This window comes from Nesoenas mayeri (genome assembly GCF_963082525.1).
Source record: "Nesoenas mayeri genome assembly, chromosome: 2".
NCBI classification, from domain to species: Eukaryota; Metazoa; Chordata; class Aves; order Columbiformes; family Columbidae; genus Nesoenas; species Nesoenas mayeri.
In genome coordinates this window covers 75,036,258-75,059,654 of record NC_137543.1, presented here as the reverse complement: position 1 = coordinate 75,059,654, position 23,397 = coordinate 75,036,258, and the positions used below count along the sequence as shown (strand labels likewise).

Genomic DNA, 23,397 nt, shown 5'->3' with positions numbered 1-23,397 from the left:
TCATTTTCACCAGGGGCCACATCAGACTCGTGGTTGCCCTCAAAGGGCCGAATGTAATTTTAGGACTGTATGAATGTAACTACTCCTACATTTAAACAGTCCTAAAATTACATTCGGCCCTTTGAAGGCGACCGGGAGGCTGACGTAGTCCCCGGTGAAAATGAGTTTGACACCCCTGCTGTAGAGTAACTGTTCAGGTCAGGCCAAGAATCAGGCAACTCAACAAGAGACCCTGCAAAGGATGGGCTCCACTTGTGCCCAAGAAAAGCAGTAAAACTGCTCTTGCAATGCTTAACATTCAAACCGACTGCACTTCCAGTATTACTCCATTTTGCGCGGTGCAGAGGGTAAAGGAGCTGGATCACAACACTACTCACTATGGCAATGTTAACAGCTGTGCTCTAGGGCGAGTCACTTTGAATACATTAGTCCTTTGTTCCATCCCTTTGTTTTTCCAAGTGCTCTGACTGAGCTTGTGAGGGAGGGATACTTGACAACACAACTTTATCTCAGAAATGGGGTCAAAATAAGTGCAATCAGAGAAGGCTTTTCTATCCCAGAACGGTGATGCAAAGCATACCAGGGAGCAGGGAAGGAAAGACAAACCCAGGTCCTTACACTGGCTGTCCTAAGACAGGGGAAATACGTGTATTGACCAGATTGGGATCTGTTCTGCAGCAGAATGGGGACACCAAAAGCAAGCAAATGAACTGTGTTGTGACACGTTCCAGATGAAAGTCCCTGTCAGAAACGCCACCAAAATCCTTTTTGCCTCAGACTTTTATTTGCAGAGTGTTTAGAGGGTGCAGGTAAAACCAGGGCAAGATTGAGAACAGGGGATTTGGCCCTCGAAATTCAAGAATAGTTCTCTTTAGCAAGCATGAAAGCCTTGCGAGACAACTTTAATCACAGTAACTTGCTTTCCAGAATTTAGAGACTTTTTGTGCAGAAGATCCTATCTGTAAGCTCCAGGCTTGCTTTACTTGGTTTCCTTCCTATTCTCTCTACTGAGGGAAGTATTTTCAAATGTGCATTGCAGGGAAACTGACAACAGGAAAAAACAGGTAAAGTTCTTCAGGAAAAACAGAATTAAAAGTTCTCTAAAAACACCTTTTTACATGGAAAATATTTATAAGGGTGGACTGGTGTATGTATGCAAAAATTTTAGTGTGGATATGCTAATCAGTGACACCTTCAACAGGTGTTCGCACTTTATACATCTACATCCACACAGTTAACTGGAGCATAGAGTGCTTAGGAGAGGATACTTCAAGTAAGGAGTAATGCTCAGCTGGCCCCTTCTGGAGGTTAGCAGCTTTATGAATCAGGTAGAGCTTCACAGGCATATTTTTGGGCACGAAATTTGTTTTCCCAATACCTCTGAATAGCAAAATTTATAATATAAATAATATAATAGAATCATAGTTTAGAAGAGACCTATGGAGATCTCCAGGACAAATGCTTACTTCGAGCAGGCCTAGCTTCAAAACTGCATCAGGTTACTCAAGGCATTATTAAGCTGAGTCCCCAAAATCTCCTGCGATGGAGATTCCATTATTTCTGGGCAACTTACTCTAGTTCTTGCCTGGTCATGCAGTGAAGAGGTTCTTCCCTCCATAAAGCTGGGCCCTTGCTTGTTGCAACCTGTGGCTGCTGCCTCTTGCCCTTTGGCTCTTCATCTTGGAGAACAGTATGGCTCCATCATCTCTGTAATGCCTTTCTAGATAGTGGAAGATGGCAATTAGCTCCCTCTCAGCCTTCTCATTCCAGACTGAGCAGACCCTGCTCTCTCAGCCACTTTGTGCACATCACAGGCTAAACACTCCTGACAATCTTGGTGCCCCTCCACTGGATTCCCTTGTTTGTCAAAAAGTATCATTTTCTGGGGGGCCAAAACTGGACACAGTACTCTAGATGTCAACTCACTAGTGATAAATAGAGGAAACCCACCTGCTAAAGCAGGTTCAGCTAGAGTAGACTGCACAGGAATGTGTCCAGGTGGGTCTTAAATGTCTCCAGAGAAGGAGACTCCACAACCTCTCTGGGCAGCCTGTTCAGTGCTCTGGCACCCTCAAAGTAAAGAAGTTTCTCCTCATATTCAGATGGAACCTCCTGTGCTTCAGTCTGTGCCCATTGTTCCTCATTCTATCATTGGGCACCGCTGAAAGGAGTCTGGTCCCATCCTCTTGACATTCAGCCTTCAGATATTGGTAAGTATTGATAAGATCCCCTCTCAGCCTTCTCTTCTCCAGGCTGAACAGACCCAGCTCTCTCATTCTTTCCTTGTAAGAAAGATGCTCCAGGCCCCTAATCATTTTCCTAGCCCACCACTGGACTCTCTCCAGTCATTCCTTGTCCTTCTTAAACTGGGGAGCCCAGAACAGGCCACAGTACTCCAGATGTGGCCTCAGCAGGGCAGAGCAGAGGGGCAGGATAACCTCCCTCGACCTGCTGGTCACACTTTTCCTAATGCACCCCAGGATACCGCTGGCCTTCTTGGCCACAAGGGCACATTTCTCATAAGGGTGGTCAGCTTTCATTCCCAAAACGCATTCTAATCCATGCCAACAGGGATTTTGTGCTGAATTTGAAGTCTTGGTTTTGTTGAGGAGCTTCAGAAAGGGAATCTTTAGTAAAAGTCTACAAATCTTGTAAATGCAAGTGGCAAGTGAACTCCTCCTGTAAATCACATAGACAACCAGATTTGGTTCAGTTAATTTCACTGATTTTGCCAAGAGGACCTGCCGCACATTTGAACTACTTCTTTTAGTGAACCACAAATAATTTAGAACACGAGGTCACTGAATAAGAAAACACAACAGCAAAAGATAATGAATGCTAAGTGTGGTGGCAAACACTAAGTATAAAACGCGAAGTTTTCAGAGGGTGAGAAGTTCTCTCTGAATTCCCATTTGGTGAAACACAACTGCAATGAATGTTTATTGCCACCTTATTTAGCAGCATGAACAAAGGGAACTGTTCTAAATAAACAACACTATGACAGTTTCACTGCTGTTAGCTTGACGTTCTCCTCTGAAGTCAATCAAACTGAAAGACAAAGCAATCAGGGAAAAGACTGAGTCAAACATTCAAATCACACAGTTTCTATTTTTGTGTTAACTACCGTCATCACTGATCTGTCCAAGACTTACTAGTGTGAGGAAGCTGTTGGTGAAATTTGACAGGTGTCAGCATGGCATTTGCAGGCTTCTAGATTGAAATGCGGGCTTTAAATGTAAATTTACGTGACTTGTTTTAAGGTTTCCTTAGCATACTAGTAAGACTCTGATGTGATATAAAGCGGGGGGGAAGGGGGCTAAAATTTACAAAGCAGAGCAATGTACATTTAAGAGGAGGCAATAAAGCAGCCAACAATATGAGGGGGCAGGGGGGAGCAAAGATGCACACTCTGTCTTTGTAACTTTTTGTAATGTCCTACTGGTTGCTCTTGCTGCAGTACCTCACCTCTACCCTTTCATGTACAAAAGAAACCACCTCTCCAGTGCAACTGTGCTGATAATAGCAGGTGACTCACTTTCAACCTGTTTGTCCTCAGACCTAGTTTGACAACCACTTTATTCTTCAGTGCGAGCAAAGCAAAACTTTAAATGTGTCACTAACTTACACGAAAACCCCCAGTGCATATTTAGTAACCCATCTGCTCCGCAAATCTGAATTCAGGTCAAAGATGTACTGGACTCTTTGACTCAATCTGAGTAATATACACGTTTGTAAAGTATTTGCTTAAGTAAGCTCTGAGGCTTGTTGGCCCCAGCTTCCCACAGCCGGCACTTTGCTCTTAGTGCACGTGCACAGCTCTCAGCCTCTCTCCTTCACTTGGATCAGGGCAGCATCTTCTTCCCAGGAATGCACTGGGAAGGCTGGAGGAGATACGTACCCAAGAGCTTTTCTTCAGCATCTCTACTGACTGTCGTCTTCTGAAATGTGACTGTAGCAGACTATTTAACATAGGCTGGTGCTTGTCAGGGAGGGGATATGTAACTGGAAAATTAGCTTGTACCAGCAGGTTGGCCTGCTTAATTCTGTTTGTACAGTTCATCATACAGTTTGAGAGGAACTTCTTCACCAGAAGTTACCTACTGCATGGAAGAGACAAACCTTTCACACCGACTCTGTGCAAATCACAGAATCATAGAATGTTAGGGATTGGAAGGGACCTCAAAAGATCATCCAGTCCAATCCCCCTGCTGGAGCAGGAACACGTAGATGAGGTTACACAGTGCTTCCCCATGTAATTTCAGCTAATGTCTCAGATGCATCATGCCTGCCCACGTAACATGAAAAAGTACATCAGCCGAGCTCCACACCAAGGCAAGCAGCTGGAACACAGTTATCCTCTGAAAACTTCATCAACAAGAAGTGTGTTCATAATCAACCACCTTGTTGGAGTAATAAATAACCACACTGGCCATAATGTTAGCGTAAAATGAAGACGCTATGACTCCCTGTCTGTGCCTGAAAATCTTGGAAAAAAACAAAGAGTAAAATGTGGAGGAGAAAACTCTGAGATTTAAATTCCAAATGGCAGTTAGTTCTACAGTATTTTCTCTGTACAGTCAGCCTATCAAGAATAGATTTCTCTCAATTGCAAGTTCCTGTGGAATGGAAAGTACATACACGTCAGAGCACTGCCCATCACAGCGATCGCTGTTTGGCACCTGTGACTCTGAATGTCTTTCTAAACGAGTTTTCTAAAAGTATATATATTACACAGCCATATCACGTGTATTTGCTGTACTAGAAAGGCTTTGTCCCAGCCCTGCTATTTATGCAACAAGCTCCATTTTAGGATCTTATGTACTGCTTTGCAGAAGGAGAATGAACTGAGTCTTTTTTTTATATAATACAGTGTCATAGCACCAAGTAAACTGACCATACCAATTATCTTTTTTTGTACTTGGGACTGAAGTTTAGGCTGGAATGAAGGAGACATGCTGCCTTCGGGAGAGAAAACAAGGCAAGATCGAGAAGTCTTTGGCTGCTAAGTTTTTGATTGTTGAACTTTCAGGGCCAATTTCTAATTATACATAAATATATTCCCATATAAATCATCAGCTATGTTCTTTGTAGACATATTTCAGTGTTTATGTATTGAAAGACAGTATTCTTCCTTTGTCATAAGCTTTCTACATTCAATGCCTGTACTCAGTAAAGTAGCATTTTCAGACTCAAAGAAGCTACTCCAAAAGGACATATTCTAAAAAAGCCAGGAAGTAGCTTCCTAATACAACTTCACACCCCTTCAGATGCTAGTTTCAAATTAATCATCTGTTCTGGTGACAGCAGATGGAAAACAATATTCCTGAAAAAATTGGTCTAATGAGAGCTGGAGGACCTGTGCTGACTATTAATTTTACAAGAAGGACTAAGGAGATTTTTGACTGGATAAAGGGGGAATATTAATGCTTACTGTCAGAACAACAACAACAACAAATCCTCCTACTTCTTTGATATTGAGGAACTCTGACAAACCAGACAACTGGCCAGTCTAATCTGATTTTGGCCTCCTCGAGTTCAGGATCTAAGAGTGACATTTGGCTCTACTTCTCAGTCACAAAAGTGAGGGGACGGCCTCATTTGAGTTTCACAACACAGCTCCAAATCTTAACATCCTTCTCAGCTGCCAGAATGAGGACAGAGCAAGGAGGAAGCACATAGCACTTGTCTAGGATACAAACAAAAAGGATAGTATAGGATTTTTTCACTGAAGCTCCCTCAACCAAAAGGCACCTGGAGCAGCTCTGCAGCCAGCTCCTACAGCAGATCCTACCTAAACTGCTGTCCCCCAGCCCTGCTTGGTGCTTCTTGTTGGTACTGTGCTGTTCTCCTTTGATCCGTCTTACCTCTATCATGATCACATTTTATTTATCCTGTGTTTTAGCTGCCCAGTTGTATCTATCTTCCCCAACCTATACTTCTCTGTCTCTCAGGTCTTGCTCTCTTCCTTTCTCTCACACACCTTTCCTTTCCCTTTCCCTTTCCCTTTCCCTTTCCCTTTCCCTTTCCCTTTCCCTTCCCTTTCCCTTTCCTCACTCACTTCTTTTAGGCTTGTCTCTCGCATAGAAAGTAGAACCTGTCTAGCATACAGCTAGACAAAAACCATGAACTAATTTTCCCTAAAATAGATCAACCCTATTTCTAAACCTCTTAATTAACTACATTCCCAGCCATCTCCATTCCTCCCCGCTCAGAAGCACAAAGCCTCTGTGCTCCCCGCTGTCCCCTTTTTCCTGCATCTCCCCCAGCGCAGGCTGCTTCTGCTTTCAGCTGTCGTCTCTTCAATAGGAACAGTCTTATTTTTGGTGTTCAGGAACTTCATTCCGCCCTAGTTCATGCAGTGCACTTTCCCTTCTTTCTTCCTCGCACGATTTGTCGCTGCAGCTTATCACACGCGCCCTGCTCCCCTTCTGCTACAGCTTCAAAGCACTCCAGATTTTTTTGTTTGCCTCCCCTACTGCTCCAAGACTCTGAGTGATACAGAGAACCTCCTACAGCCTGAAAGTAACTGTGATTTTTAGCGATGATGTTTGCTATAACTATTTAAAGCTCACTTAAGAAGACACATAATAAGTAGGTTGGAGGGAAGTGGTAGCAATCCACCCACTATGTTTCTTTTAGCTAACCCTTTAATTAAATATTAAAGATACGGTTCTCAGGAAGATTTAAAATAACCCACTGACAGAAAAAAAAAAGAGACAGGTTAAAAAACAGTAGCAGAAGAAATAATCCCTCCAAAGATTTACCACAGCTTCACACTGCTTTTAACATGATTCTACTGTGCAGATGAGGGAAGAGCTTTTCCAAAGGGAATTAACAAACCTTATGCTTTCCAGTGCTAGATCTCTCTATATGTTCTCAGGGAGTGCCACTAGGGATTGTAAATTATATGATGACTAACTAAACATACTAGTTTCCTCTTTCAAAAGGATAGCAAAAAATGTTTATGAAACTGAGTAAATAAATTACTCGAAATGTTATTCCTCACTTTTGAGGGGAAAAGCAAATATACACTGAATTACAGCATCATCTCCAAGTATAAAGCAGGGTGAGAAAAATCACAGCAAGATCTGCACAGATTTGTGGTACGAAGCATTTCCATTTGTAACTGAGATAAGGCACACCAGGTGGGTACCACAAATGGTCAGAGGAGGAAGAGAAGAGGCAGCTGATGGAGACGAGAAGTGTCAGAAACCAGCTATGTCCATGACACTGAGTGGCTCTGACCTGCATAACCTTTTTGGTGAAGGCTTTGATCGCTTTTCTCTCTATCTAGCTGACAAACAGCTACCTTGGCAAAGCAACTATAGATAAACTGAGCAGTGTTTTTGCATTAATATCTACTCTGCTGCTGCTTCTCTTGTGTGTGAACGCCTTTGTTCTTTGTTAGTCTTTTGTTCTTCTCCAGTGTGAGTAGTTCCAATCAAACTCCAAACCCCAAGACTCTGTGTACAGTCTCCCATTGCTGTAACACAAACTGGTCAACCCTTTCAATTTGGTCTTGTGTTAGCCATATAATGGAAAGTGTTTACAAACACACATTTTCCCCCCTCCAAATTATTCTTACAATCAATACTGTTCTGCTTTCAATTAAAATATTGCCACAATAGATATACCTATGGGGTGCCCAGAATTTCACAACAGAAAACATATTACCTTGAATACAAGAGCTGGTCAAAATGATTGAATTCCTGAGGCAACAGAAACGATACTGGTGATTTTATTCAGCATGTGTCCAATACGATCTTCCATTTGGAATCCACAATTTTAATGCTTTTCTTATACCATTCTAAACATCACCTTCAGCTTTTATGGAGTCCCTTAGAAAGGTTTTTCAATTTGTTTACCAGAAAACTTAAATCTTAATGATTAAATAATAGGACATTTATATACATCAGTGGGTTTTCTCAGATACTGGGCTCTAAGTACATACAATGTCTATTGAATGAAAATAAAAAAGAAAATTCCAGTCATGCAAATCATCTTACAAACCATGTTCCGTTTGCCTTGAAAATTTTTACGCTGTACTGGCATATCATTTTAAAATTAAGCAGGTAATTTTTAAGGTTGCTTTGTCCATTTCCATTCATTTGTTTTGCCATTTTGAAGAACTTACAGGCCACATGCTACTGTAGAAGGTACCAGCAGGGTAATAATGGTTCTGCTGCCACCAACCACACTGAGCCCGGGCGTGGATGCGTTTGAAAAAACCACCCAACCTTCAGCTAACTGCACTGGTTTATTTCTGAGCAGCACACCACAATATCAGCATAGATAGCACATTGTAACCTGTTGGGTGATTCCACTTAATTTATCAACACTAGGACCTTTCAGCATTTGAATTCTGGTTTCGTTTATGAATTAAAGGTCATATATAGAGCACAAATGAGGTCTAAATTTAGTCACAGCAGACCACAGTTCCACATAAAGACAAATCTTCAAGTTATGTTGACCTGCTAGGAGACGAAGATAAACAGCACAGCAAACATGTACCTGCAATGCACTGCTTCCCTATTAAATATTAACTGTTTCATTTACATTTAAATGAACTGAGCAGCAATGGATAGACTTTCCAGTACTGCTGTTTGGTGCTGCTGTCATGGAAAGAAGCTGAAGACAATGTGGGCTGTATGGGGGCAAATGACGCAATCTCAGCATCCGCTCAAGTGACTTCAATGATGACCATTCTCCAGTCTTGAAATATAATCCTACACAGCATTTTTTTTTTCTCTCGCTCTGTAAACATATCTGTTCATAAATAACTTAGATGTCTCCTTGACATTCATGGTATGTAACTGAAGCTGAAGTAGAAAAGGATGGGCGGTGTACAGCACTGAGGAGATGTCACAGTACTTTTGTTCAGCATTTTTGTCAAGTGCAGGTTGCTAACATCAGCCATCAGAGACGGGTGGGGTGACCCACCCATATTTTTCATGGGTCTTCACCAAACTCTTAAATGTTGCTTCAGCTTCCTTTCGACTGAATGATTTTTTTGATTTGCCAGCTTTTCTGCAGATACGGCCCTGCACCAAACAAAAAAAAAACAAAACAGAAAACCTTCATTAAACACGTGAACAGGCAGCTGGAAACCACAGCCTAACTTTTCAACGCATCAGGCCAAGAGGCATTCACTCATGGGTACCAGAAAGCGGAGTTCCCAAACTGGGCCAGACAAATGCATTATTAGAGATGACTAAAAATGATATGCAGTGAAGTAAAAAAAAAAAAGACATCTGCTGGGCTATTTCTTCCCAGAGAGCCCCTGTGCTGGCTGCCTGCCCTGCCTGCAGCAACCAGCGGCTGCTGCTGCGGCTGTGCCACCCGGCTCGCCTCTCTTTCTGGGCCATGGGGACCCCTGCAAACAAACCAAGGGACCTCTGCCATAAAGCATTTGGTGGGCAGACCCTCATGCCCCGTGGCCTGGTCAAGGGTGCAGACAGACTTTAATTAATTTTCATGCCGTGCTCGTAATACAGTCCGAGGTGTGGATATCACACAGTGGGTGACCCTGGGGAACCACCACAAAAGTGGGGAGTTTCCAAGCGCTACGTCTCAGAGCTGCCCTTGTCTCACCCCTCGCCTCCCGCTGCTCACACAGAACGCCATGAAAAAATACATCCATCCCAGCAAACACACTCTGTTTTTCTTCTGATAATCAGACCCATGAGAAACTAATAGCTCTGGCGGTTCTTAAAGGCAGGAGGCACCTTTAAACCAACCCACTTCAAACCTACATGAAAAAAAAACCTCATCTGTTTATTATCCTTTCATGACAAGCTTGATAATAGATAAAAATACACACATTTAAATATACTGCATCTTTGTTACTTTGTAATTAAATATTACCTCTACATGCACACCAGTATATAATTTCAAATCCTTGTTTGGCAACAGAGACATTTACTGACTTATTAATAGCTTACCTTATTTTTCACATGGGTCCATGTCAATTACCAACTAACAGAGACACAAGAAAGAAATTTAGCTGCAAATTTGTTCCACTCTACAGCAATAATACCCTTTAAAATATTTATGCCTATTGGATTTGTCACAAAATAGAAGTTTATTAAAGTCACAGGTTTAATAATTTTAATAACTTTGATAAACTGCACTGAAAGCCTTTTTAAGAGTAAATGGTATTTGATGAGCAGATATCATATTACAGTGTTACAATTACTAAGAACCAAGTTACTATGTTCTCATTTTTTTTTTCCTCAAAATGGTGCATCAGGCTGCATCTTTTGACTCCCGTGATTTATTGTCAATTTGGAATTTAAAGCAAAAATTGTCGCATGCAACAAATCATACTGAGAAAATAACCAGGTATATGGAAGGAAAAAGAAAAAAAAAGGGAGGGGAAAAAAAAAAGTGTGTCCTCAGAGTATCAAAGTTATTTTTACAGACTAAAATGGGCAGGATTACTCTGCAGTGTGGACAAATCATTTCATTCTAGAAAGCTGTCACAGTATTGCACAGATACGCTTTTGTGTTCAGCGCCACTGTTATTATAGCAAAACTACGGACACACAAGATAAAAAAGCTGTTTCCTACTCCTTTTTTAATAACTCGTTTTTCTGTGCGATTTGACTTCTCTTTCAGAGTCTATCTTAACTAAAGATTAAGAACGGCCTCTAATTCCCACCTTGATTTACTCGCAGACAATTTATACCCATTTGGTTTTCACAAAAATAGCTTTTTTACCTTTCGATGCTTTTCCTCGCCTTTCTCCCTAGTCGCCATTTACAGACTGGCAATGTTTTTCCTCTTTAAATACCCCCTGATAGACTAAACAGCGAGACACCCTTGCCATCCGCATACTAATTTGGTAATTAATATTTCCCAAATAAGGATGATCTGAATGGTACTCAATTTAACCCTGCTCGTAAATTTTCTTAAAAATTATTCCTTTTTAGTTTTGACAAAGGGAATACTTAAATAAACTGAGTAACATTTTTAAAATCTCACCGACTAATTATCTTACATATTTTTGCTGTTACAAAATATGTTTTGTATTTTCTTCCTAATCTGAGCTTTTGTTGGAAGCATACTTATAGAAACATAGGGAAAGATAAAGCAAAGTGCAACAGAAGATGAAGTCAGCACAAGATACGCTGTCCTCAAAATGTCACCAATTAAATACTTTTGAAAGTAAATATAAACTTACTCCACTACTTAATTTCTGGATTGTCTATTTGCCATGTCTTGTTTTATACATATGGTTTTTTAATCACTTAAGGCTCTGATACCTTTCTGAATTGCGTGATACCTTTGTGAATTGTGATCCATGCCTTCTGCAGCTTTATCCAAGTATTAATAACAATTTATACATAGAAATAGGGCCTTTGCATTGAGAACAGCTACCACTCATGTTCAGTGTCAGCTACTTACTGCTTTCAAACAGGGATAATAAGAATTCTTTGGTGTTGCCACAACGTGGTGAATATCATCACATCATCTTAAATGTTACTGGAGCCACAACAGATCAAATGAGCATCGTCCCATGAGTTTATTCTTATACTTCTTTGTTATTAAAGTACCACCAGATCCACTTCTAAAATGCATTCTGGTACCATATGCAGGTTCTATGTAAACTGCACCATCAAAGACCAGATAATTCTACCCCACTGTAGTCCATGCATTTCTATGTTTATACAGAAACTATGGGTGGCATGGTCAGCACTGTCTCTTATTAACTAATATCCTGCCAGGTGTTTATAATTTCGATAAAATTTAACCTCCTGGGCTGAAAGTTTCCCTTTTCCGTGCCTCAAGTAAATCTGAGGTAAAAAGAAAGAAGGGTGGAATTTCAATCAACGCACTCAAGATGCTTTTGTGTCTATACTTGAGTCGTATCTACTGTTTTCATGATTTTTACCTTTTTGGAATTCCCACAAAACTCTTCCCAAGTTTAACTAAAAAATGGCATTTTGCAAGCAACTATAAAAGAAAGTGTCAAACATTTTAACAAGCACTGTTATCAGTTCTCACTACAGTTTATTTTCAGATTGCGTGCTACTTAAACACGCAGTCATTTTAACTCTGGTCAGGAGACTATGAGCTACTGCATTCTGTAAGGATAAATATGGTAAATACAGTATGCAAATACAGTGCTGGCCGTAGCTCAATTGCGCACAACTGCATCTGCACCAACCTCTAAACCACGCACGTCAGCACTGCCGTGGTAAGGAATACAAGTCATATGCACAGCCAGTGTTTTGGTGTGTCCAGCACCAAATCAATAGAAGATATCAAACCAATATCTGAACAAGATCAAAACATTCCACAGAAGATTAAAAACAACAGAGAAAACCCAATAAAGCCTTTCATAAAGATATTAGTGTCGACTTTAGCTCTGAGAAGTCATACCGAGAGCTCACTGCAATACTTTCAAACACTCGCAGAGTGCTTTTCATAAAGAGATGACTGAAAACCTAATTAAAACAAAGAGCTGGAGAGAACATTTCAGATTTTGCCATCTGCTGTGACTTCATGTACTTATCAAGATAATACTTTACCAAGCTAGAAACACAGGAAAGGTGAAAGCAATGCCACGGCAGACACGCTGAAATGCAGGGGGACACGGGCTGCACTCGGCCTGCACCCCACTTGTGCCCCTGTGGCGGGCAATTGCATGCTGCTCATCGGTTAATCAAGCTAATGAGTTTGAACAAACACCCAATAAGGATCCAGTCTACAACCCTGATAACTGCTAGGAGAAGGGCCTCCTGGAGCAGTCTGCTGTGGGGTGGCCTCCTCAGGAAACCTGGCCTTACTTGGGACTGCTCCCTGCCACCACATCCAGCAAAAGACCCAAAGTAAATCTCGCACGTGCTCGGCACCCAAATTGACAGGCCACTCTGGGCAAATCTGGGAGCTTTTCTGCTTCTCAGTGATGCCGCAGTAGTCTCCACGTTCTTCCACAATCATGAATGCGTTTGCATGTCCTCCCATCAAGAGCGCTATGTGACACTGAGGCACATCCTCAAAAACATTAAACTCAACATCTAGTAGCTCTTTAAAGTCCTTCAATATCATTATCAGCAACGTGCCATAGCTTTTCTTCCCCGACAACCCTGTAACACGAAGTGGTCCACAGGCAGAGTTAAGTCACACACAGAGATACCAAATATGAAGCCTGAAGCTCTTTAGCCCTGTAATCCCACAACAACCATGAATCTGCCCACGTCTGGCCTGTGTGTTATGAAAAACAGTCCTGACATTTCTCCTGGTATTTCCAGAATCAGTATGACCTCAAGCAGATTTCTCTGGCGGTGATGAAGGGATTCACCTCCCTTGTCATACCAGCTATAGTAGGTCCCAGACCAAAACCCAACAGTTCTGGCATAGCACATAGCGTCAGGTGTGCTTGTGGGCTGTACCTGGGAGGACAGATCTACATAATGGTGGTGGCCCTTCACAGGATCATACAGTCACCAGTTGCTGGCTGGAAGAGATCTATGTAGGTCTCCAAGTCCAGTTCAGATACTTGGAGCTGAACTGCCAACACAGGTCAGCTGTGGCACTGCGTAGCCAGGTCCTGAATCCTTCAAGATTGTGCTCGGTTCTCTCCTGATCAAAGCCCCTGTGTTACTAGGTCCTACATTTTCAGAGATTTATTGCATGCAGTCATCAGCCCTTACAGGACTGAGGTTGTTCTGGAAACAGCGTAAGCCCCTGCACTACAGGTCCCTGAGATGCCACAGCAAAACCTTCAGGCACATCCAGACTTATTTTCCTGGCCTGGTTAACAAAAAGTTGTATTCATTGTAAACAGTACGCAGCTAATAGAAGCAGGCAAGCCTTCGGGTTGTTAGCACTGGTCTTAATGCAAACTCTTCAGCCCTGCGTTCCTTTCATTAATCCTGGATATCCAAATATCTCAAGGTTGGTCTTCCAAAGGCAAATCATACCTGGCTTCCTCGCATGGGGCTAAACGTGGTCCATCAGTTAAGCCAGCACAAGGGTGCATGGGCACGATTTAATTTTCTCCACCTCTTAAGAGATCTCTACAGCAGGCTCTAGTAACCCACTTCTAGGTAAATGTCAAGCGTCGGAAAACAAGCAGAGGTTTAGAGAGGTAAACAAAAGACTGTAGGAAGTCACTGTGCCACCCACTGCATCTGTGGTGACCCCTCCAAGGACAGGAAGGAGACCCACACCAAAACACCAAAACAAACAGGAGTAAAAAGCAGACTACCTCTAGGAACATTTAATTGAGTTACAGCCAAATTCAGTAAGATTAGAGTCACAAACTGATGAGCTTCTTTTCCCTGCTATTTACACAAATGTGTCAATCTCTTCACTATGACATGCTTCATACTGATGCATGTGGACACCTACTCATAGAACACCCACTTCTGAGTCCTTTAAGTAGATGTCCTCAAGTGACCTTTGGAAAGGTTATCTGTACTTTACAGGTGGGAAAGAGGAATATACCGAAGTTGTATGACTTGCCCATGACTGCACCTGAAGTCTGTGGCAAAACCTGAAGGCTAAACTCAGATGACTTGTCCTCAGCCTAAGTGCTCTAACTGTGAAATAACCTCCCCTCCAATAATTACAGGACACTTCAATACAAGGTATATTTCAAAAGAAATAATATGGGCAAATTTGTAGAAAATTTGACATTTACAGAAATTCACAGAAAATTTTAAAAATCAGTAACAAATTTCCTCTTCTTTGTGATGTTTCAGTTTTTTTTTAATGGGCATATATTATGGAAATAAGCCTTACTTCTTACTGCATCTGGGGAGTTCTTACCATTTTTAAGGCAAACCCAGAAACAGGAGAAATATCTAGTCATTCCACAGCTCATAAAGCTTGGCTATGAGAAGCATCTGAGCTCCAGGACATTTCATAATGCAGGCTTACTCCTCCTTCCTCAGATTTACTTTCACTCCTCTTTGAATATAGATTTGGGACTGTGACTGATTTGTAACTCTATGAAGGAGTCACTGCAGAAGTTCCAGGGGTTCTGGAGAGCCTGCACAGAAGAGGATTAAATCAATGAGGATCATCAGTTTCAACAACATGCACAAAATCATGAAGCAGATAAAAATGTCTTAAGTGTGGTGCCCAGTTACCTGTTCCATGCAGACCAATAAGGACTGCAAATTCATTTTCATCAAAGCACATCTATGTTTCTCCCTGGCTTGTGCTCTTCCAGTTCCCAATGCAGCGCTAGTTTGTTTCACTGCCAGCTGGGTTAGGTAACAGAACCATCACCTTCCCGTGCAGCTTGTCTGGCAACCTCCAGGATCTACCCAATTGCCACCATTTCCAGCCAAAGACTGATGTTGTGGGGTGCTCAGCATCCTTTAGCAATGACTTTGCGGAGCAGGTGTCAGACCAGCCCCAGGCCACACGCTTTAAAAAAGATACTATGAGATTTAACAGAAACTTGTTATTCCATTTACAAGTGAGACAACCAGATCCTGCGCACGTTAAATTTAACATATACTTTGAGCCATTCAGACAGCATAATCACTGCAGTCCCTGCAGTTCTCACTGTTTAACCACAGAGTAATTGCACCTGGCAATCCTTCCATCCTCCCATCTTCCTTCATGCCTCATGTCAGCGTTACCTTTTCTGACAGCTACAGGAAAAGATAATTTGTGAACTGGAGGCTGCATGTGAAAGACTGAATATGCCAATATTGTCTCTCATCAGCCCAAAGGAGCTTAGATGGGAAAAAGAAATGCAGCTAATATTACCTTACTTAACCAATGCCCCACTTCGTGAGAGCAGATGCCCCGCTTGGGGGACGTGCCTTGGATCACACCTCGCAATAAGACTCCCATGATACGAGGATCAGAATTACTTAGATACAGAAGTGTCTGGTCATGCATGGAAATCCCTGGGCATTGTGTAGGTGCCAGGAAATCTGCATATTTTAAAGGCTAGTCTGTATAAGGAAGAGTAAATCTTCCTCAGAATAGAAAGTGGGTCATCTAGGTTACTCCCCCAGGAGGACATGCCACCCCTTGGGACTAAGCTTTTTGCATCTGAAAAAATACAGTTCTTCAACAAAGTGTCTGACAAAACACCCAAATGCTATACAGTTCTCTCTACCTGAACACTTTCACTGAAGAAAATGAGGACTTCTTTTATAAATCAGGGAAGAAGAATCTTGCTCTTTGAGCAAATTCAATTTTCCTATGATACAAAGCAGCAATTCTTTTAAATTCTTATTTAGGAAATCAGTCAAGTATTGCCAGGAAGAATTAGTTCTTCCTGCCATAAAAGCATGTTTTAAAATAAGCAGTTTGTTTCAATTTAGTGATTTAACTTATTTGATGACTATTCTAACACTAAGCATAATAGCTGAAAATATTTTAAAATTTTCCTTTTTATGCTTTGAAGGGGTAAAATGGACATTATGATCCCCCTGCTTTTTAAAAGAATTAAAACAGCCTCCTAATTCAATGAGCTGGCATCTCTGTCTTCATTCCTTTCAGCAGAATATATTTGCATAATAATAGTGGATAGTCAGAACAGCAATATATCAGAGTACACATGAACAATGTTTTTTCCAGCCCATTCACCAGTCCCAGCATCTCAACATAGAAAATGTATGTGCTCCCACTTAAACTTCAGCTTGAAAATCCTGGGTTTCATAATCACAATAAAAGAGAAATCTTATAAGGCAAATATATATGATTTTTGTCGGCAGCTAAACAATATTCTTTGTTAACTCTTTGGCCCAGCATTTGTACCTTTCATGGGAAACAAGCCACATAATACATTCTTTGTCTCATCTGTAATCTTTGTATATGAGATGACGTGTTTTTCAACCATGGACCTAAAGTAACATTTCTTCCCTTTATGGTAACTGGCATCATTTGCTCAGGCAACTAATCGAAAGCAAAAAGCAAGCCGGTTTTATTTTTACAAGGCCCTAATACGATACAATGGCTCCAAATAATTCAGAGACCACAGTGTTCTCTATACATTTCTGCAGTCTTTGAGATTAGGTGGTTTATTCATGGCTACAGTCCTCAAACCCAGCATCTGGAGTACGAAAACCCATGGATTTGCAATTAATTTCTGCTATACATATTTGAAAGACCTGGAGTCTGCTGACCTCCTGGACACCACGCAAGTCCCATCTGCTCACTCATACTTTTGTTTGAAAGGATGAAGAAGGAGTAATTTAGACTATGATTAACTGCTACCTTCTGTATCTGTTTTTCATAAAATAAGCCAATTTCTTCTGTTTCAATCTGGTAGAAGTCAGCACATACCTCTTGAAGCAAACTAATGGGATTCCACTGAGGTATTTCTAATATTACAATAGGAGGGATGAAAGTGCTATATACCAGCAACTTTTATTTGAATTCAGGAAATTTTCCTGTAGAAAATGAAACCTTAATTACAAGTTATATTTTGGTTTGGATTTAGATCATTATATAGAAGTCCAGGACAGCAAGAGTACTCGTAACTACGGGTTCCTCATTCCTATTTTATTACGTCCTGACAAAATTCTTATGCTCCTTCTATTCACTGGAGGAGTAAGGGAGTATCCTCCTCAAAATGAAGAACCTTTTCCGTGACATAATCTGCAGAGCCGGCAGTTACCTGCCTTTGGCTGGCAGTCCTGTCCCAGCCTCCACAGAGAGATTGAGGGACTCACAAAAAGGAGGGCGATGCTGCTACTGGTCAACACTATTGCCAGCTGAAACCCAAAGTCCTTGAGGCATCGCGTGCAGTTGTATTAGTTGTTCTCAAGAAATATATACATAAATTAATAAATCAAATAAATAAATAAATAAAAATTCCTGATGCATTATTTGGACATTGGCACACATAGCTTTGTCCTCTCTTAAACATCTCCCAAAACAGCACCAAATTGTTAGTCTCTGGTGATAAACGACACATCTGTTACAGGACGCAAAATCCTCTTTCGCTTTTGGATAGAGCTTGCTCCTTTCCATTTGGGACCACATCATCCACCGTGTTTCTGGACAAGGGAGACGGCTCCTCCCTGACACAAGGGCATAGGCCCCAGTCATGTGCGTCCCTCAGGAGAGCCACGATGGACCCCCCGCTGTTCCATCGCACTCCCACCACCCACGCTGTGCTCCATTACTTCCTTCCTTCAGTTAACATTTTAAAATCTCTGCCTTTTAATTTATCAATAAGCCCTTTTAATAGGTGCTGCTCAGAGGGAATAACGCTCAGAGGGTCACTCCCATATATTGGATAGACAGACAGACATGGTACATTCTGTCTAGACAAGCATGTCGAGCAGTTGCCTCCAGGAGAACAAACAATGGGTATTTACATTATTTCGTTAGCATCACCCCACCTCCTTGGCTGGCACCCCAAATCACGGCTACCATTTCTCCAGTGTGGCAAGGACAAGCCTTCCCCCGTGATGATGGGAGCCAGCGACCAGCTGATTGTGCAGGAAGCAAGTACAAAGTCATCTCCTTAAAACCAACGCTACAGCTGAGTTAAGAAGAACACTAAGCTTTTTTTAAAATAAGATTCTGGATCCCAGACAGATAAACAGTCTTGGGCCTTTGATGTACTGAGAATTCCCCTCAAGATACTGACTAGAGCTGTGTGAATAATTGATTTTCTCAGCTGAACAGCTGAAGCAACCAACCAAACAAACCCCAACTTGTTTGCTAATTAACATTTTTTTCTTGAAAACGGAGAAAAAAAAAACCAAAACACCACATAATTTGGGACTGTTGAATTGTTTAATTCAAACACGATTTGTCTCTCTTCCATTTTAAACTTAAAAATATCTAAAAATGCAATACTAGATTTGACCTAGGAAGCAAGGGTATGCATCCCATAAGGTAAGACATCTCTCAGGCAAGGTCACCTGAGGCGTATGGTTCCTGCTTGGTGAAATCTGGAGAAACAGCCACCCTGCTCTGAAACCCAGCCCCCAGGAGGCATGCTCCGGTTTGGGAACCTGGGCCCAGGTTTCCCTGCATACAAGGGCAATGCTGAAAAGTAACAGAAAAGTGCTACCTCTTGACTTCTGTGTTGCACACTCACGTCACCTTACAGACGTAACTCCCAAGTCAAACGTTTCACCTGCGAGATGTCAGAATGACTCCTTTCCATTTTTCTTTTGCTCTGCTAAAAGGTCTGTCAAATTCATTTTTAAAAAATCTGAATTTGTCAAGAACGTATTTTCCGCGTTAGTCTGCTTTTTGATCACTTTGTCATAAAAATGAAGGTTATATATATATATTCACAGGTTACTATTAGCTCTGACAAAACAGACCAAGAAGTGCCGCGTTCTCCTCTGAAGAACTGGCAGAGAATGGTAGCGTCACAGTTCGCCTGGCAAAACGGGACTGATGAGAAACACTGAATGAAATCAGCCACCTCGGTTTTACCACTGAAGTTGCCAAAATGAGGCACATACGCTGGCGGGACGCTCGGTCCTGCCCACCCCGGCGCCCACACCAGCCAGGCGCTCGCTCCGGGTGCGTCACAGCCTCCAGGACTCACGGTGATGTCACGGTAAATCACGGCGCTGCGAAACAGCGACATTTCTCTGGAAGCCCCCGAATACCCACCGGCAGCGCCGGGTCTCCCTCTCGGCATCACGGCTGCTGCCATTTGCTCATGTTTTGAGGCGGTGGAGAACCAACCTCACCCTTCCAGCCTTTCTGATTAATAGCAAGCGTGCTGAATATTTCATGCTATTGCAGAGTGCAGGCTGCTTACAGGAATTAGACAATTAACCTGGTGCAAGCCATCACTGTTTAGGACAGCCTTGCAGGCATCGAGATGACCCACAGCACGGCAAGAGCTACCCAAAACCAGCCCTGCAGCTCCGGGAAATGTGGCGCCTCAGCTCTCAATGCTCCAGCGGCTCTATTCCCATTAAAAAAAAAAAGACGGCCAAAAGTAGATTACCTGTAAACTGAAAAATGAAACTGGGATAGGGGAGTGCCTGTTGTATTTTGAGCTCTATTATGCAATGGAGTCGAGATTACATAACGAGGGGAGTGCGATTACAGAAACGTGGCTCCCGTGACACAGAGCCCAGCTGGGATGACAGGCTGGAAACCCACCACAGGCTACACCTCTGTAACCCAGAAACTGAACTTATTGTCATATTACCTATTAAGCTTTCCATTTGGAATGAATGATCTAAGACCCTGAAATGTGCACATTACACCTATTTAACTACTAAATTACTGGAAGCAATTTAGTTCTGCCTGTTTGGTTTGTTTTTTTTTTATCCCACACGCGCTCTCTTTTTTCTATAATTAACTTTGTAAACTTCTGGAAGACTTTTACTGAAACTCTTGCATTTTTAATGTGTTTACTAATGATGCACACACAAACATCCTCTGTTATCAGAAATTACTACTGCTTTCTGGAAATCTTTTAAGTGGTTTAGGGAAGAAAATTGTCAGATTATCTAGCTTAATATTTATTACTAGTAAAACAATTTAGTGCTTTTCTTCACTGAGCCATTTTATGATTGCAGTAAATCTCAATTTAACCATTTTACATTCAACATTCAATACTACAGAAAGATGCTTAATTATTACTATAAAAAGAAAGAATTTATCGTTGCCCTTCTAAACTCTTGTTTAAAATAATAAAAAGCATGGTCTCTATACAAAGAGGTGGGTCAACAAATAGTCAGAAGTGGTAAGAGTAGCTATAGAACTTCAACATAACCCAGGCTCAATGTAAATGAAGGCTCTCTCTTTCTGGTAGATGTTTTTCATATCCCAAGGTGACCTCAGAAATTTGACCTCTTCAAAGGAAGTGCAGAGAAAAATACTGACTTAAAAAAGGAGCAGCAGGCCCAAACCAAACAGAGAGAAAGGAGGAAAAGCCACTTACAGAAGAGTCCATTAAATAATCAAAGTTAATTTTCAGTCTTAAGAGAAACCAAGCTTTTACTTCTGCTCATGCAAGCAGTTCCATAGAGGCAAACAGGAATAACCTCATTTTTAAGCAAATGAAAAATATGGTATTATTTAGTCTTCCCCCCTCCCCTTGCCAAGATATGAATTTAAGAAGTTACTTAGCATCATTTACTGACAGATGTGCATGTCCCTGGGGTTCAAGGGCATTATTGAAGTGAACAGGAAAATCACCCTGTCACAGCCATGTCGATATTGCCAACTACAATCACCATAAAGGACTGGCCATGAGTTCCACCAGCAACATGTTCCCATTTATTAAAAACGACCTATAAAATACTTCTAAGCATATTCTGCAGGGGAGAAAGAAAAAAAAAAAAAAGAAGTAAAAAATGCATTCAGCTCAGATGAGATCCTCTGCCCTGGGAGCCAGGCAGCTCCTCCAGAGAGAAAAGCTGGCAGGAACAATCCTGCTGCTGTACCTGCAATACGGGCCTGAAATTACTTGTTCCTTTCAAGCAGGGAGATTTTAAACTGGCACAACTTTGTCGGCAGCTCAGGCTGCAATTCCAGATGTGACCCCACGCCACACCTCTGTCCTGTGTGCCAAGACCCAAAGCTGGGAGCACGGGGGTCACCTCTTCTCCCCCGAGGGATGCTATGCAGGACAGCACCAGACAAAGACCTGGGGGCTGCAGCTCCAGCGTCTCGCCCTACGCCAGCAGCAGACCAGCAAGTATGGCTGACTAGTTGGTGAAGGGCAGGAGGCAGAGGACTCGAATCCCAAACCTGACTGGAACCTGAAGATGCCCTTTGGCTGTGGGGCAACAGGCACGACGTCTTGGTGCCACATGCAGAAGAGCCAAGCACTGGGATAAAAGACACGCGGGAGGACACGATGGACGCATGTGCTCCTTGCCTCTCCGGGCTGCCTCATACCTCTTTTGCACCTGCCTGAGAAGGGACCTCAAAGTGTAACACACGTGTCCCCGCCTCCTTCCCACCAGTGATGCCAGCTCCTCGGGGGACACCTGTCACACAGGCCTGGTCAAGGTCAGCTACAGGCATGGCGTGACCCATTGCCCTTTGGGGTTCCAATCCCAACACGTGCACAGACACACACCCCTCTGCCACACACACGCAGAGTGCGAGCCCGAGGAGCCCCTACCTGCCCCTTGACCAAGCTGGCCGCAAACTGCCTCATGACAGCCTCCACGGTGTAGGCGCTGGACCAGCCGCGGGGGGTGAGCAGCTCCATGCAGATGGCTCCGCCGTCGAGGACGTAGCCGTTCTCCAGGCGGGGGCTAAGCACCCTCATGAAAGGCGGCGAGAAGGGGAAGTTGTCGGGGAAGGTGAGGTTGAGCAGGATGTACTCCGTGTTGGTCTCCTTCATGTCCTGCCACAGCACCGAGTCCTTGTCCACCTGGTGCAGCTTCACGTTCCAGTCGAAGAGGCTCTCGTCCACCAGCTCCACCGAGATGAAGCGGTCGCTGAGCCGCGCGATGTCCTGCAGCTCCTTCATCAGCCGCCGGGTCCGCACCTGCGTGCAGTGCTGCTGCCGGCCCGCGGGCGCCAGCGGCCCCGACCCCGACGGCAGCGGCACCAGCGGCGCCGGCCCCGACCCGCACCCGGAGCCGGCACCGGGGCCAGGCCGCTGCGCCGCCTCTTTGCCGGCGCCGGGCTCCCTGGCCGCCTCCCCCGGCTTCTCCCTGCCGCCGCCCGACCGCGGCTGCGGGGGCTGCTTGGCGAACTCCGGCGCCTTCTTGTTCTTGTGGCCCCCGGGGCTGCTCTCGCTGCTGCTGCTGCTGCAGCCGCCGCCGCCACCGGGGGGGCCCTGCGGCTGCGGCTTGTTGCTGCTGTTCTTCTGGTTGCCCCTGCCTCTGAGCGAGGAGCCCTGCTGGCTGCTGCTGCGGTGGTGGTGCTTGGGGTCCTCCGTGTCCCGGTTGTGCAGCCGGATCAGCCCGATTTTCCGCAGCAGAGTGGCCATGTTGTACACGGCTCTGCTCTCCCTCTCGCCTTTACGGCTTGGTGAGGTATTATTATTAATTTAAAGCCCTGTTTGCGGGCGAGGCGGGGTGTACCGGGCGGGCGGCGAAGCCCCTTTCCCGCCGGTCTGGGCGCACGGGGCGCGGGCGGCGGGAAGAGAAAGGCGGCGGTGCTGCCGCGGGGAGGGTGCGCGGCTGCCGGCCGCCGCTCAAACGCCTCCCCTCGCTAAGGCTGCTGCGGGCAGCATTGCAGCAGTGGGGCTGCTCCCGGGGACATCACGGCTCCGCTGCTGTGGCCATGATCCCGTGAAAAAAAAAAAAAAAAGGAAAAAAAAAAAGAAAAAAAAGAGGAAGAACAAAACCCAAACCACCCGCAAGGGAGAGCCCCCCTCCCCCTCACGCACAGCGGGCGAAATCGCCTGCGCTGCAGATGCCTTCCCCCAGCACCTTCGGCTCGCACTGGGCCGAGCCAATCCCGGCCGGCTCCCCCGCGGGCCGGTCCCCGCGCCGCGCCGGGCGCCTCCCCCCGGGGCGGGGG

The 23,397-nt window shown here is 43.7% G+C and overlaps 1 protein-coding gene across 1 annotated transcript; it reads right to left on the bottom strand.

The window, feature by feature from the left end:
- Positions 1-8,909: 8,909 nt before the first annotated feature.
- UBE2QL1 (ubiquitin conjugating enzyme E2 QL1) lies at positions 8,910-22,532 on the bottom strand (the record flags this gene model as incomplete). Its single annotated transcript, XM_080339407.1, has 2 exons — positions 22,043-22,532; positions 8,910-9,041 (listed from the first exon to the last, which is right to left on the bottom strand). The coding sequence occupies exons 1-2, from the start codon at positions 22,394-22,396 to the stop codon at positions 8,910-8,912; spliced, it is 486 nt and encodes a 161-aa protein (XP_080195533.1). The 5' UTR covers positions 22,397-22,532.
- Between the last annotated feature and the right edge of the window lie 865 nt (positions 22,533-23,397).